The sequence below is a fragment of the Natator depressus genome, chromosome 5, assembly GCF_965152275.1.
Source record: "Natator depressus isolate rNatDep1 chromosome 5, rNatDep2.hap1, whole genome shotgun sequence".
Lineage (NCBI taxonomy): Eukaryota > Metazoa > Chordata > Testudines > Cheloniidae > Natator > Natator depressus.
In genome coordinates this window covers 83710165-83725961 of record NC_134238.1, presented here as the reverse complement: position 1 = coordinate 83725961, position 15797 = coordinate 83710165, and the positions used below count along the sequence as shown (strand labels likewise).

The 15797-nt window shown below is 39.5% G+C and overlaps 1 protein-coding gene across 1 annotated transcript in view; it reads right to left on the bottom strand.

Moving 5' to 3' along the window:
* Window positions 1-15797, bottom strand: part of SHC3 (SHC adaptor protein 3) — a 75132-nt gene that overhangs the window by 36525 nt on the left and 22810 nt on the right. The window contains exon 2 of the mRNA XM_074953107.1: window positions 6636-6706. Within this exon, the coding sequence (XP_074809208.1) occupies window positions 6636-6706 (71 nt within the window). The remainder of the gene's footprint in view (window positions 1-6635; window positions 6707-15797) is intronic.

Here is a 15797-nt window from a genome sequence, read left to right as displayed (position 1 = left end):
ATTAAAAAGCCTGTTTGTTCCAACACATTTGCATGCTACTTTATGGGAGCTAAGTGGGCAGATGTAAATTATTCCCCCATCAGTATTTGTTATTCTGTTAAGCATGAGTGTCAGGTATTATAAATTAGGTATCCAGGTATTATTCATAATTCTGGTGCATATGAGTAGCAGTTATTCACCTACTGGGCACATTTCCTGGTATGAAACTCATTAACATTAAATTACTAATTCTACTACTACTAATCTGCTATCCATTGAAGGTTCTCAGAGTATGTAAAGCATGGGCTAGACAGTAACTTTTGAGTCACAGACCTGAGGAGGGGGCAGTCTGTCTGGAGCTCCACTGCCCCAAGAGGAGAACCAAAGCTCCTCCTTGCATAAAAATGGGGCAGATGCTCTCCTTCCACAGCTTGCTGTTACAGGTTACGAGCACAGCCCTGTCTCCTCCCTGCCCTGAAAAGGGGAGTAATAGCAAGCAGTCCCTGTGCTCCCCAGAGTTCTCCCCTGTGTAGCTTTTCTCCCTTTGCACAGCTTCTTGATCATCCCTCTGTCCATGCACAGGTGTGCTGGGGTTACTTACAATCTGAGTCTATGTATTACACACCCCTACAGTACCATCCAGATGGCAAAATCCATGGTCCATTAACCACAGGTAAACTACAGAACACTGGTGCTTTCCAAGCAAAAGTAATATTTTCCAAATAGCTGAGAGGTGGGGGGAATTCAGTGACTACATAAGACTTATCGTTTGAAATAAATACATGTTACCTAAATTTCTTCATAAGCTATAGTGGAGCCATTTTTCCCTCCCAATGTCTTCCTTCCTTCTGGGTGATCTTTGCTGGCAATAAGTTTCTGTAAAGAATACAAAACATGTAAAGAAATACTAGATGAATTGAAACGTCATCAATATAATTTAGTGGTGGGCCTGAACCTAGTTCTGTACCTTGGATTTGGATTTTGAATACCTCCTCTCCAAGAGTCGGGGCAGGGGGAATGGATGGAAAAGTGTGTATTTATGGTTTTGGTTCAGCCCCTTATGAAGGGAGGGTCCAACCACAAGATCTGGGCTGTGAGCAGGGTTTGAGTACCTTATCCCCACAAAGTTCATGGGGGACTAGGATCTGGATTGTATTCAGGCCCATCGCTAATATAAGTTATTCCGCTATGGGGATCTACTTATTAACGGAACATGCAACATAATGTTTCACTCAGTATGGTGAGATGGCTTTCAGACGCTGCATGCACTAAAGTAATTGCACTCAATTAGCTAACAACAACACAGAACATGCAGGCTTGTAATCCAGATACCTGTAGTATGACAAACTGTACATGCAACATAATTATAATTCGGTCCATGCATGCAACATGGTAGCTAAAGCTCATTATAATGTAACAAATTTAACAGTAAGCACACAGATGTAGACACTTGTGTATTAGATGAACTGTAAACATTGCACGTGTTGCAATAATATTTTACCTGAATATTTTTTTAATAAAAAGTTTGAGGACACAAATGGGCTGGCCAAAAAAAAAACTTTAAAGGTGGTCCCTTTCAGTGGCGATGGTGGAAGGAGTCATGGTGAATTTAGGACCAGTTGCCAGCTGCAGTTAGTTCAGTTGTCTGGCTCCTCCTCTACGTTGAGAAAGAAACACTTCTGTTCTTCCCTTTGCCCAAGCAAGTTAGCATTACTTCAGGTGTGTGCCAAGAATTGCCAATGCATAGTTAATTATACAGTTTGTGGATTCAGTTAGCTTTTATTTTACCATTATCTATACCTACTGACACTTTTGCTTGCACTTCCATTTAAAAATTCAAAGATTCACGTGGAGATTACAAAAGAATAGGTTCACAAGTGACAATAGCACTCTAATTGTCACATTTGTTCTGTAGTAAAAGCCTCTGGCAACTTCAAATTTCACAACGATCAAGGAAAAATCTCATACAATTTATACTTACCTTTTCATTTCTCCATAAGCCATAGCCACAGAATAATATACCACCACGTTTTTCTGGGCAACACTGAAACTGTTGATACCCTTCTACTAACAGCATGGTAAATGGAAGCATCTGTTCATTGATTTCACTTACGTAGAAAGTATATTAACTATTAAAATATTTAACATTTTAATTTTTAAGAATGATAAACAATTCAAGTTAAGTGTTAGACACACAAAGCGCCAAGTGAAACAGTGAAAATACCTTATATTTTTCACGAGTGACCTTGAGAAGGAAGACCCCTAAGCAAATCATATTTATTTGGGCCTTCAAAAGGTGCCAGTTTTTCATGTGTTTGGTTTTGCCCAAGCATACACTTGGATTTGGGTATCTAAATACCTGATTAAATAATAATAGGTGGGATGATTTTCAATACTTTCTAGGGAGTTTGGACACCTAAGTCCCCTTAATTTCTAATGGGACTTGGGCATCTAAATCCATTAGGCAGCTTTCAAAATCTCAGCCAGTATTAATTGTTCGCACTTCTACAGTCCTTTCCATCCAAAGATTTCAGTGCACTTTACAAACATTTATTTAGTTTCACAACCCTGTGAGGTCAAAACAGATTAAGTGGTGTGTCCCAGGAGACAAGAAGCCAGAACCTATAGAACCCAGGAGTCTGACTCTCAGTTCTGCGATTTGGCTAAAAAAGCTCTTTCTTCCTCTCCGCAAGCATGCATCAATGTAGCAGGTATGCACAAATATATATAATTTTGCATATACAAAAACTTAGATGTATCACATCGTGGACACAATTTTAAAAGCTGCTTTAGAAATTTTGCCCTTGAGATCAACAGAACCTCCCAGTGAATTACAACTTTGTTTTCCTTCGATTACAAGCAAGACTGTGGAGTCTTTACAACCATCATAATGAGCACTTATTCAAACAAGCCATAGACTTCAATAGGACTATTCAGGTGAGCAAAAGTTTGCCAATAGAACGAGTCCCAAACAATCTGGCCCAAAGATAAATTCTAGACACCTGAACAATATACATCAAATATGACATTTACACAATCTTTTAACCTGATGGCTTGTCCAGGAACTTTATCTCCCCCCCCGCCCCCATTCCACCCCATCGTGTTATTTTAAATGTGCAATAACTGCGTTACATATTTAATTTAAATGTTTTGAGCTCTTGGTTATTGTGCCTCAGATAAAGCTACTCCTTGGCCCCTTAATCTTGTGATCAGGTCCTCGGGAATCTCTTCTCTCCTTACTCATTATTGATCTTGGCAAAAGTCAGGGGGAAGGAATTACAGGGTCAGATTTTTCAAACAAGCTCATCTCTTTTGAATGTGTGGCCACTTACGGTGATGCCTAAATGGGAGCTGAGCTCTTCAGAAATCTGGCCCCAATTGTAAGAGCTGAAATCTTTTGAAAATCTGCCCCACAGAGAAGAGGAGTGTGCAATGACAGATATGGTACTGCTGTGGGAGCAACTGTTGGTGTAATGTTAGAAAGGGAGTGACTATGCTACTGTCCATGCACACCAAGCCTTCAGCATGGCCACTGGGAAATAGAGGTTTCCAGAATCCTGGTAGACTCTGACTGGGCTCATATTTGCAAACTGGCCTCTAGAGTGCTTACTAAACATTACCTGATGTCAGAAGTTATATCAGGCCAAAGGTGGAGCCATTTCTTCTTTCAAGTCTATAGGATTTGCAAGGACATCTCACAGCAAAATGGCATCAACTAAAGCAAGAGCAATCCATGCTTACAGCCAGCCAGGAAGGTTGCATTATAACTAGTGATCCAAACATGGATTTGAACTGCTTAGACATCTGAAGCTCAGGGTATCTTCTCCAGCCAAGAGGAGTGGTGCAGCCACGCTTACACAGTGTGACTCTGTCGCCTTCCAGTGGCTAGTCCTAGAGCAATTTATGGAACCTGGGCTCTTTTGCTCAGGCAGTAAAGGCACCACAGGTCCCAGCTTCAATCCCTGCTGCCGATGATCCACTACACAAGGATTTTCAAATTTTAAAATGATTCTCATTGGTGAAAGAGCTGCAGAGAAATCAGCTAACAAGCAAGCAGTGATAATGCCTCACTTGTATACCTGCTGCGCTATTGGGTCTGCCGACATTTATACAAGAATCAAGGACAATGATACAGAGCATTTGGCACAGATTATGAATAAACTATAGAATTACTACAATCCTAGAATAAATATGACTTAGAGACTTCTGTTTGTTATTTGTAAGTGAGGTCAGCAGGAATCAGTTGGTGCACATGTGACATTTTACCATGAAGGTTAAAGCTCAAAAGTGAGTTTGGGGAAATGTGACTTCTTAATCAAACATAAGCTTGTATGTGAAATACGAAATTACAAAGTGAGGCAGAGACTGCTTGTGGTGGTTTCTTTAACCGTAACCCAAGCCATAGGCATTTCTAATGTCCGTGATTATTTCTAATGTTAGTGAAATGCAGATTCAGGTTCTAGCATCTGATTCAAAGCTCATCCAAAGCTCCCTCTGACATCAGTGGACTTTGGATTAGACCTTGTGAATGAATCCGAGGAGTGAGTCTATGTGGCATCATTTTAAAAAAAGAAAAAAGAAAAGAAAAGAAACCCCAAGCAACATAAGGTTTTCTGCCTGCAACTTTTCTTACATTTTAGATGTGGTCAAAAGAATATGAGCCAAGGAAGTGCCCAGTATGTGATAAGCTATGCTACAACTTCATCAGAAAAACGTCACTTTCCAAATGTATGTTTCACAGTTAAAGCCAAAAATAACCATGCACTCAGAGAGCACTGGAGCAGTGACATGTTGCATGTAAAAATGACCACAGATTATACTGCTTTCTGATTGGAAAATGTGGTTGAGTTTTACTGACAGAGTGGATCTTTAAACTAGTTACTGGAGAAAAAAGCAATGCTAAGCCAAGGAAAGTGTATACCAAACAACAAGTGGCTCATATTCAGATATAAAACAAAGTAAGTAACTATTACAAATTGTTTTATAAGCCAGTATCACTTAACTTTCCAAGTGGTAAGTACAAATGTGCCACCTGTGTCAGCACTAAAATTCTGTCTGGCATGAAGTCGCTTAAAAAGGCCATTATTGTGAATACTGTAGAAACACAGACGGAGACCATGAAGACAGCTTATAAGAAATATTCTCAAATGTCTTCTAAGGCCTAGAATGTTTGACAGGAAAATATAATGTTCTGTCATCTATCTCTATTCCACTCATCCTCATAGTATCTGAGCACCCAGTTAAAGGACTCAGAAGGTATGCCTACACTGCAGCTGGACTGGGAGCAAGCCTCCCAGTCCAGGTAGATGGACTCATGCTAGTTCAGCTCAAGCTAGCATGCTAAAAATAGCAGTGCCGAAGTTGTGGCTCTGGCGAAGACTCTGGCTAGCCACCTAAGCTCAGACCCAGGGGGTTGGGTAGGCTTGAGAGCTCGAGTCACAACAGCCATGGTGCTACTTTTAGTGAGCTTCCAACTGCAGTGTAGTCTTACTCATGGGGGCAAACTTGAAGTCGGTGCGTGCAGGTGCAACTCTTGTAAGTCACTGAAATTACACCCATGTGCAAGAGCTCTGAATCTGGTCCATGGAGTCTACAAGAACATCCAAGCACGAGAGGTATTAGTTTCATAACAGATATATCATGACTTCTTTGATTGAGATAGACCACTAGAAACTGGGAGGTGTTTTCCAGAACACCATTCACAACCCATCTCCCTGAATTCAAAAGGCAACAGCCTTCTCCACTAATCCCATTTTATATTTTTCCTTTTCAGACAAACAGAATGGTTTACTGCCATGGATCTGAGACACCTGATTTGGCTATGGTTTTTGGAAGCTGTATTATCCAAATGCTAGAAGACACCGGCATCTTGCCACATTGGGGGGCCTGATTCAAAGTGAATGGGATCAGGCCCTAAAACTAGAATGTATAAAAAACAAACATTTGCTGTATTTCTCCCTAAAGAATCTCTTTATAAATAGAATTATTCATGGATAATGTTTTAAAAGCAGTATCATCTTTTAGTGATGAATTTAAAAAAAAGCTATGCTTAGAAATTCTAATGTCAACCCAGTATATATATATATATGTGTGTGTGTGTACGTACGTACTATTTATTATGGATTCTCTGGAAAGAATAATAGGCTTGTATTTGTTTCTATTACCATTCTACTGATTTCTTTCTATTTATATTTTCTGTACTATAGATTTTTAATTTTTAAAAATATTAACCCTTCTTTTCTGTAGTTTCACAAGGAACAATTAAAAAAAATTACACACACACACACACACACACACACACACAGAGAAAATTCCTTAAGGCTTTTTAGAATTTCAAGCCTTGAGGCCCCAATTCAGCAGTCTGTCCCTATTCAGTGAAGTATTAATATTTGTTTAATAGTAATGTACTTAAGCACATGCTTAAATGCTTTGCTGAATTGGGGCCTGAAAGGGCAGAAGAACAGGCAGAAAAAGACTCTTTCAGTCCCTTTGGAGCTACACTAATGTAAGATGCCCACCTTTAAATGCAAAATATAAGAATGGGACCAAAGAGTCTGAACATTCAGTTACATATTTGCTCTTCTCCAGTCATATGCTTGACTGTTTGGAGATAATACAAGAGTTAACTATGTGAATTTATTTGCAAAAAGTCTTACCTTGTAATCTGTGTTCTTGTATTGAAGTCAAGAGATCTCATTGAGCGTAAGACCTCTATACATCCCAAGTACTGCAGGAAGAAAGAAAAGTTATAAAGTATGTATTATACACATTGCTGAGCTCTAGGAGAAGAAACAATCAATAAAAGTTACTGTGCACTCTTTGTTTTACATCTGATTTATCGTTTGTAAGCTAGCTTTTCATAACTAGGTTCTTTGGATCACAGCGTTGTTCTGTAAATACTGCATTTCATTTACAATTTAGTCAACATATCTTTTTATGCCTAATCTCATCATAATACACAGTACATAATGTACTGCTTAGTAGTTCACTCACATTCATATTCTTTACTAGGCTTGAAGATATGCAAAGTAGTACAAATAAAAAAATCAATATAAAAAGGGGTTAAATTGAAAAATATGCCAAGATATTGTCATGTTTGTCATCAATTTGTTATAAACAAATCCATATATTATGGGCCAGATTATCAAAAAGTCAGGCATACAACTTCACGTAACTATACCCCAAATCAGATATTTGAAAGAGTAAATGGTCAGTGAGAAAGACAATTGAGGATTGCATGTGCAAACATCTGATCTGCACACACCATTGCAATAAGTGGATGTACACATTATCTGCCCTTTCCCAAACTCCTAACTATTTTGTGGTCACAGATATGGGGTTCTTTATAAACCAGATGATGTGAAAAGCAACATGTTAATCCTTTAATCAGCTGATTGTAAATTCAGCTCAGAAAACCCCTGAAAAGACATACGGACAGCCGTCTATCTATTGTTCTAAAGATAATCCTGCAAAATTAGAAATATCTTACTGAAGCAGATTCTAGCACATGGCTGTCTGAATACAATCTGCCTTGCTGTCATGTTTTTTAAAAAAAAAAATCTAACTGAAAAAAATAAAACGGGTGGAATTCAAAACTGTTATAGGAAATGGTCATGCTAAGCCAATCACTTTCAGACAAATGCAAAAAAGTATTACGGTCCTGATTGAAAGCAAAGCATATAATTGTACATGAAAAACTCTCCAAATTACTATAAACCCACATCAGGTATTTCCATGTGGAAGTGACCAGTTAGACATAGATGCTCTGATTCTCCATTAGATCCAACCTGTATCCCACCAGTGGAAGACTGAGCAAGACAGAACTCAGTTCTACCACAGCTCCACCTTGCCCCAGCCCAATACGCCGCCTCCTCCCTCTTACGCTAGGAATGCAAAGGAAGCAGGGGTGGGAGGTGGCTATAAATTCCCCCTATGCGGGGGGAATTATACACTGCAAATCTCTGGCCAGTTTAAAGCTACTTTACACAAGCAGTAAAGTGGCCTTAGCAGACTGGAGAATCCACATCTATAATTAGTTATTTGCAAGAACAAACACCTGCTCAGCACATGGACATTAAGTGCACAGTTATCCACCGGATTTTTTGAAAAAAATACATAGTTAAAGAGAGATCTATAGATAACAGGCCTGCTCCTTTGCTCTAGTACACTGTTTTTACACCAGTGTAATTCCAGTAAAGTCAATTGAGGTATGCTGGTGTTAAACTGGTGTAACAAAGTAGAGAATTAGGCCCACATTCTTTGGAATAATGGATAGCTGGGTGTCCCAAAGTCTAATCAAGAATTTTGTACTGAAGTTATGAATGTCTGATTAAAGGATTATGTTGTAGGGCTGTCGATTAATTGCAGTGAACTCACGCCATTAACTCAAAAACATTAATCGCAATAAAAAAACCAATCATGATTAATCGCACTGTTAAACGATAGAACATTTAATAAATTTCAATTGGTATTTTTGGATGTTTTTCTACATTTTCAAATAGATTGATTTCTATTACAACACAGAATACAAAGTGTACAGTGCTCACTATTATTTTTTATTACAAATATTAGCACTGTAAAAATGATAAACAAAAGAAATAGTATTTTTCAATTCACCTCATACTAGTACTGTAGTGCAATCTCTATCATGGAAGTTTAACTTACATAGATTTTTTTTTTTGTTACTGTGATGGGGCAAGGCCAGATGGCTATAGAAAAGTAGTGGGAGATAGACATATTAGCTCCAGGCTAAACAAATCCCTGGTACCAGGTTAAGTGAAATGAAAGCCTCTCCAGGTCAATGAAGACACCTGGGACCAATTAAGAACTTTCCAGAAGGCAGAAAGAATACTAGGTTGATTGGGACACCTGAAGCCAACCAGGGGCTGGCTGAAACTAGTTAAAAGCCTCCCAGTCAGTCAGGTGGGTGTGCATGTCAGGAGCTGTGGGTGGAAGTTGTGCTGTTGGAGAGGCTGAGTAGTACACACCATATCAGGCACAAGGAAGGAGGCCCTGAGGTAAGGGTGAAGTGGAGCTTGAGGAAGTGAGGGCTGCTGTGGGGGAAGTAGCCCAGGGAATTGTACATGTCATGTTTCTAAAAGGTCAGCTACCATAGCTGATACTATTAGGGTCCCTGGGCTGGAGCCCAGAGTAGAGGGTGGGCCTGGGCTTGCCACCCCACCTTTGCCCCCCTGATTAATCACTGAGACTGGGAGACAAGAGACTGTGCAAGGAAGGATAACTTCCTCACCTCCCTTGCTGGCTTATGATGAAAATGGCTCAGTAGACTGTGACCCTTGTCTCTAGAGAAAGAAGGGTTACATGGAGGGTCACAGTGAGCCTCTAAGGCTAGCGAAATCCACCAGGAAATGTGGGACCCACAGAAGCAAGGACAGAGCTTTGTCACAGTTACATAACTGCACTCAAAACCAAAACAATGTAAAACTTTAATGCCTACAAGTCCACTCAGTCCTACTTCTTGTTCAGCCAATCGCTAAGACAAACAAGTTTGTTTACATTTATGGAAGATATTTCTGCCTGTTTCTTATTTACAATGTCACCTGAAAGTGAAAACAGGTGTTCGCATGGCAGTTTTGTAGTAGGTGTTGCAAGGTATTGCAAACATTCATATGCCCCTTTATGCTTTCACCACCGTTCCAGAGGACATGCTTCCATGCTGATGTTTGTTAAAAAAAATGGTGTTAATTAAATTTGATTGAACTCCTTGGGGGAGAACTGAAGGCCTCCTGCTCTGTTTTACCCGCATTCTGCCATTTATTTCATGTTATAGCAGTCTCAGATGATGACGTAGCACATGTTCGTTTTAAGAATACTTTCAGAGCAGATTTGACAAAACACAAAGAAGGTACCAATGTGAGATTTCTAAAAATAGCTACAGCACTTGACCCAGTGTTTAAAAATATGAAGTGCCTTTCAAAATCTGAGAGGGATGAGGTGTGGAACATGCTTTCAGAAGTCTTAAAAGAGCAACATCCCAATGCAGAAGCTACAGAACCTGAACCACCAAAAAAGAAAATCAACCTTCTGCTGGTGGCATCTGACTTAGATGATGAAAATGAACATGCTTTAGTCCACTCTGCTTTCGATCGTTATCTAGCAGAACCCATCATCAGTATGGATGCATGACCTCTGGAATGGTGGTTTAAGCACAAAAGGACATATGAATCTTTAGCGCATCTGGCATGTAAATATCTTGTGATGCCAGCTACAATAGTGCCATGCGAACGCCCGTTCTCACTTACAGGTGACATTGTAAAAAAAGTGGGCAGCATTCTCTCCTGCAAATTGTAACCAAACATTTTTGTCTGAGGATTGGCTGAACAAGAAGTAGGACTGAGTGGACCTGTAGGCTCTAAAGTTTTAGATTGTTTTGTTTTTGAGTGCAGTTATGTAACAAAAAAAATCTACATTTGTAAGTTCAACATTCATGATAAAGAGATTGCACTACAGTACTTGTAGGTGAATTGAAAAATACTATTTTGTTTTTTACAGTGCAAATATTTATAATCAAAAATATAAAGTGAGCTCTGTACACTTTGTATTCTGTGTTGTAACTGAAATCAATATATTTGAGAATGCAGAAAACATCCAAAAATATTTAAATAAATGGTATTCTATTTAACAGCGCAATTAATTGCGTAATTAATTGCGATTAATTTTTTTAATCGCTTGACAACCCTATTATGTTGCTATTAACATTATCTGGAATCTTGACAAAGTGTCTTATAAAGGAGCATACAAGTATACAGAGATTGTTTGTTTTCATATGCCAGCATAGATTGTCTTTTAATTTCTCTATAAAATGTTATTGGCGTCATTGTAGCTTGGAGTAAAATGAAAGATTGAGTGACTACTGTGAGCTGGTTCATTCTGTTGTAGTATAAGAAACTACAGTTTGGGGGACAGATTTGTTTCAATATCTTTTTTTTACCTTTTTCACTTCACTTGTATCTCACCTTCTGGGTTTTGAAGTTTCTAAAATCTTGATGCAAAAGGTGTCAGCAAACATGAAGCCAAACTTTAAAGGTCACATCCTCAGCTGTTTTAAATGAGCAGGCTCTACAGAACTTAGTGGAGTTACACTGATTTACACGAACTGAGGATCTGGCCTAACCACCTAAAATTAAAAATGCAAAATATATTTGAGACACCAACTGCATGTTTCTACCATGACCTGTTTGTATCCACATATTTTGCATGTGCAACCCAGACACCTACAACAACATTTTCACGCTTTAGAGCATAAAGTTAAGATGCTAAATTTATATTTAGATACCTCTATAGGTGGCTTGATTTTCCTGGGGGCCAAACACCTAAAACCCATTCAAGTAATCAGTTGATCTCAATGAAGCTATGCTAATATACATCAGCTAAAGATCTTTGGTGCAGCATATTGAGGAGTGTCTGGAATTATTTAGAACCAAACTCTGATGTGTAAATTAACAAGCACACGGCACTGTAGGAACAAACGATAAAGTAGCGTACCTTACTTCAATGGAATTGTTTTTCTATTTTCTACAAATTATGCCTGATGATTCTACAATACACTGATGCTTGTCTATTTATAAACTACCTAAAAGGGAAAAATCGAGAAAGATGACTGGACGTTTCCTGAATCACAGAAAACCAGCATGGTAATACAAAATCATGGGGGCTACTAAAAGCAAAATGGTAAGACTTGCAATATTCCCTATGTATCTAAGCTAAGATGGCAACTCAACTTTTTTTTTTTAAATCAGAAGATGCCAACCCTTAAACATCACGTTTGCAAACAACAAGATGGCTGTAAATACTAACTGCCACCAGAAAGTACAGATAAAGTCCCCAAAGCCAACGGCAGGATGTATGTATCTCTCATATGTGGTCATCCTCAAACCACTCCAACACTAATATTGACCTCTGAGAAATATCCACTTGAAATACACATACAAAGATCCACCAAAAGATATAGTCAACTTAACAAAAAAAAACCAAAGACAAAAAAAAAACATTTTCATTTGTACTCTTTCACTGAAAAGAAGAGCCTATCATTTGCTCCTGGCACTCAATGAAACACTTAAAAATGCAGTTATAAAAAACAGACTACTCCTGTGACCTCCACCCTTCACCCAATACTTAGCAGCTAAAACATACGGATAACCTTAACAAGCTTCCACCAGCGTCTTCCCAATACTTTACAACTCACGAAAGCTCATGGGTCTTGCAGCACATACTGGAGTAAGATTATTCTGAACTAGCAAAGAGCATGTTCCAAAGCTATGGGACTCTTGTGAACAATGTGGTGCCGGCTGGCCCCTCTGTCAAGCAACTGTGGCAGTTTGGCCTGGAGAAAGAAGCAGCCTTTCAAATAGATAGGTCCCAACCCACTTAGCGCTTTGTAAATCAAAATCAACACCTTAAATTCTACCCAGTACCTAGAAGGTAGCCAGTACAGATCCCAAAACATGGCATCTCGTGTTGCTGGAAAGATGTATCCATTAGCAAGCAAGTTGTTGAATTCTAAACAAGCTGTAATTTCTGGATAGATTTTAAAGAGTGGCCATATGTCTCAGAACTTCTTTCAGGCCACCTGAAGTATCTTTTTTACATCAATGTTTTTTAACTAACTAGAAAATGTTTAGTCAAGACTTATTGCTAGACAGGGTAGAGTTTTCTGTGTTTACAGGGAGAAAACGGTTCCATGGAATGAATGTTCAGTGTAATCAAGTGTTTGGAGTGAAGAGAAAAGAGTGTAAGCACTATCAGCCAGTTTTTGCTCAAAGTGAATGTTAAAAATTATTATTCCATGTTTCATAGGCTTAATCACACTACATTTCTGGAAGAAATCCTCCACTCCAAGAAATATGCACGTTACTGTTGAGTCAGAATCTGGCATTAGAAATACCAGTATTGTTAATAAAAAATATACAAAGATGTAGCCCCACGTAGAGTGGATTGCAACAGTCTAGTCTGGCAGTGACAAAGACATGGACGACAGGTGCAACATCTGCACCTGAAAAATACCCAGAGCCTCCTGGCCATACATAGATGGATAAAGCTTGCCTGCCCATAGCTGCTACCAGATTTTCAAATAGCAGGTGGGAGTCCAGCCAGACTATATATTGCACACCTGTCTCACAAATGTTGAGCAACCCCCTTCAATCAGTCCGAAACAGGGTTAGAACTCCCAAGCTCTGCAGCTGAACTACTGGGACATCAATACCTAGCTCACCAGTACTATACAGGTCTTCCTAATGAGCTAAAATGGACTAGCAACATTTGCTTAAGAAGAGGATTGTCCTCAATGAAGTCCCATAGCTCATGACATTACATGACATTACAGATTGCACCAACAGTACACAACGCCATGTACAAACTATGTCAGAGATAGCATGGTTGTGTTAGCAAATAATACGTGCACCTGCCATATATAGCCTTTAAGCACCCCAGTGCCTTCAGATCCTAACACATGTAGAGGCTGCTATAGTTGTGGAAACTACTGACGATAGCTCTGTGGTGATGTGAAGTAGCCTCAATGTTCTTGGGTTCTGGGTTGAACTACATCTAATATTTGAAAGAAGAAAGGTCTAAAATATTTTGGAACAGATTCTGTAATAAGCCCACTAGAAGCACAAGTTCTTGATGCTCAGGCTTAAAGCATATTTCTGTTTTGGAAAATACTGTAAAAATGGCACATACGTACTCACCACATCTGTTCCTTGTGTGTAGTCAAAGTGATATCACTTGACTTTCATTATTAAATTGAGCTTGTGCTGCATTTTATTCTTATTAGCACTACACAATATGACTAAGTGACTGAAAAGGATTTACTTCCTTTTTGTGCATCAACAAGATTGTTCACTAAATTCTAGCTGCGGGGACCATCATGAATAGTTAAAAGGCAACGGGGTTGTGAAAATGTCACTAAGGGGGCAGTGCATAATCTGAAAAAAGGCTTAAGTGTGTAACTCAGGGCATAATTTAAAGGCTACAGGGTTGACCAGGTGTAACTGAGAGCCTAATTTGGGCAAAGAAAAGGAGTACTTGTGGCACCTTAGAGACTAACCAATTTATTTGAGCATAAGCTTTTGTGAGCTACAGCTCCGATGAAGTGAGCTGTAGCTCACGAAAGCTTATGCACAAATAAATTGGTAGTTTCTAAGGTGCTACAATACAGACTAACACGGCTGTTACTCTGAAACCTGTTAATTTGGGCAGTATGCATTTTTCAACTGGTGTTGATACGCGAGAATAAGCGAATCCAGACTAATTCTCAGGTCCCAGGTTGAGTTTCCAGGGTTGGCAGTTACAAACATCTTATATAATGAGCATATTTCTCCTTGACATCATTGAGAAACAATAAGCTTACTGTCATGCAATGCCATTTTTACAGTCCCTTCTCATAGTACAACTGCACTTAAAGTGCGTCCTGCCTAGACCACCACCCTGGAAGCATAGTCAACAGGTTGCCACCCTTTTTGTACTCAAGCCACAAAACTATTTTGGTAATTAATGTTTTTAAATTGTTGTTTTAACTTAACATTTATTATGTTGAACATCTCACTAATTTGTACTGATGGCAATTGGGAAATACATTGCAAGTGACTGAATTTAGCCAATTAGTAAGAATACATAAAAAAAATGTAGAGCTAATGCATCACAAAATATATTTGGTCATTTACTTCACAAGCAGATCATTGCTTAGTTTCAAATATTCGTAAAAAGAAAAGGAGTACTTGTGGCACCTTAGAGACTAACCAGTTTATTTGAGCATGAGCTTTCGTGAGCTACAGCTCACTTCATCGGATGCATAGCATATCGTGGAAACTGCAGAAGACATCATATACACACAGAGACCATGAAACAAAACTTCCTCCCACCCCACTGTCCTGCTGCTAACAGCTTATCTAAAGTGATCATCAAGGAAGGCCATTTCCAGCACAAATCCAGGTTTTCTCACCCTTCCCCCCCCCCCCCCACAGACACACATACAAACTCACTCTCCTGCTGGTAATAGCCCATCCCTCTTTGAAACCTCTCTTTATAATGCGCATGATAATCAAGGTGGGTCATTTCCAGCACTAATCCAGGTTTTCTCACCTCCCCCCCACACACACACACACCCCCCTCCAAAAACCACACACACAAACTCACTCTCCTGCTGGCAATAGCTCATCTTACAATGTGCACAGCAATAATCCAAGTTTAACCAGAACGTCTTGGGGGGGGGGGGGTTGTAGGAAAAAAACAAGGGGAGATAGGCTACCTTGCACCTTCCACACAAACTTCCTCGTGGCTGGATTTTACTAAAACTAGACAAGCCATTTACAACGCACACTTTACTTCTCTACAAAAGAAAAAGGACACTAAACTTTCTAAACTACTACAGGCTACAAGGGGCCACAGCAATGGTCCCCTCAACCCACCCAGCAATATTGTTAACCTATCCAACTATACTCTCAGCCCAGCAGAAGCAGCTGTCCTATCTCGGGGTCTCTCCTTCTGCCCCTCCACCCCCTCGAACATGATACAGTTCTGTGGTGACCTAGAATCCTATTTTCGACGTCTCCGACTCAAGGAATATTTCCAAAATACCTCTGAACAACATAATGATCCACAGAGGCCTGCCTACCAACATTACAAAAAGAAGGATTCTAGGTGGACTCCTCCTGAAGGTCGAAACAGCAGACTGGACTTCTACATAGAGTGCTTCCGCCGACGTGCACGGGCTGAAATTGTGGAAAAGCAGCATCACTTGCCCCATAACCTCAGCCGTGCAGAACACAATGCCATCCACAGCCTCAGAAACAACTCTGACA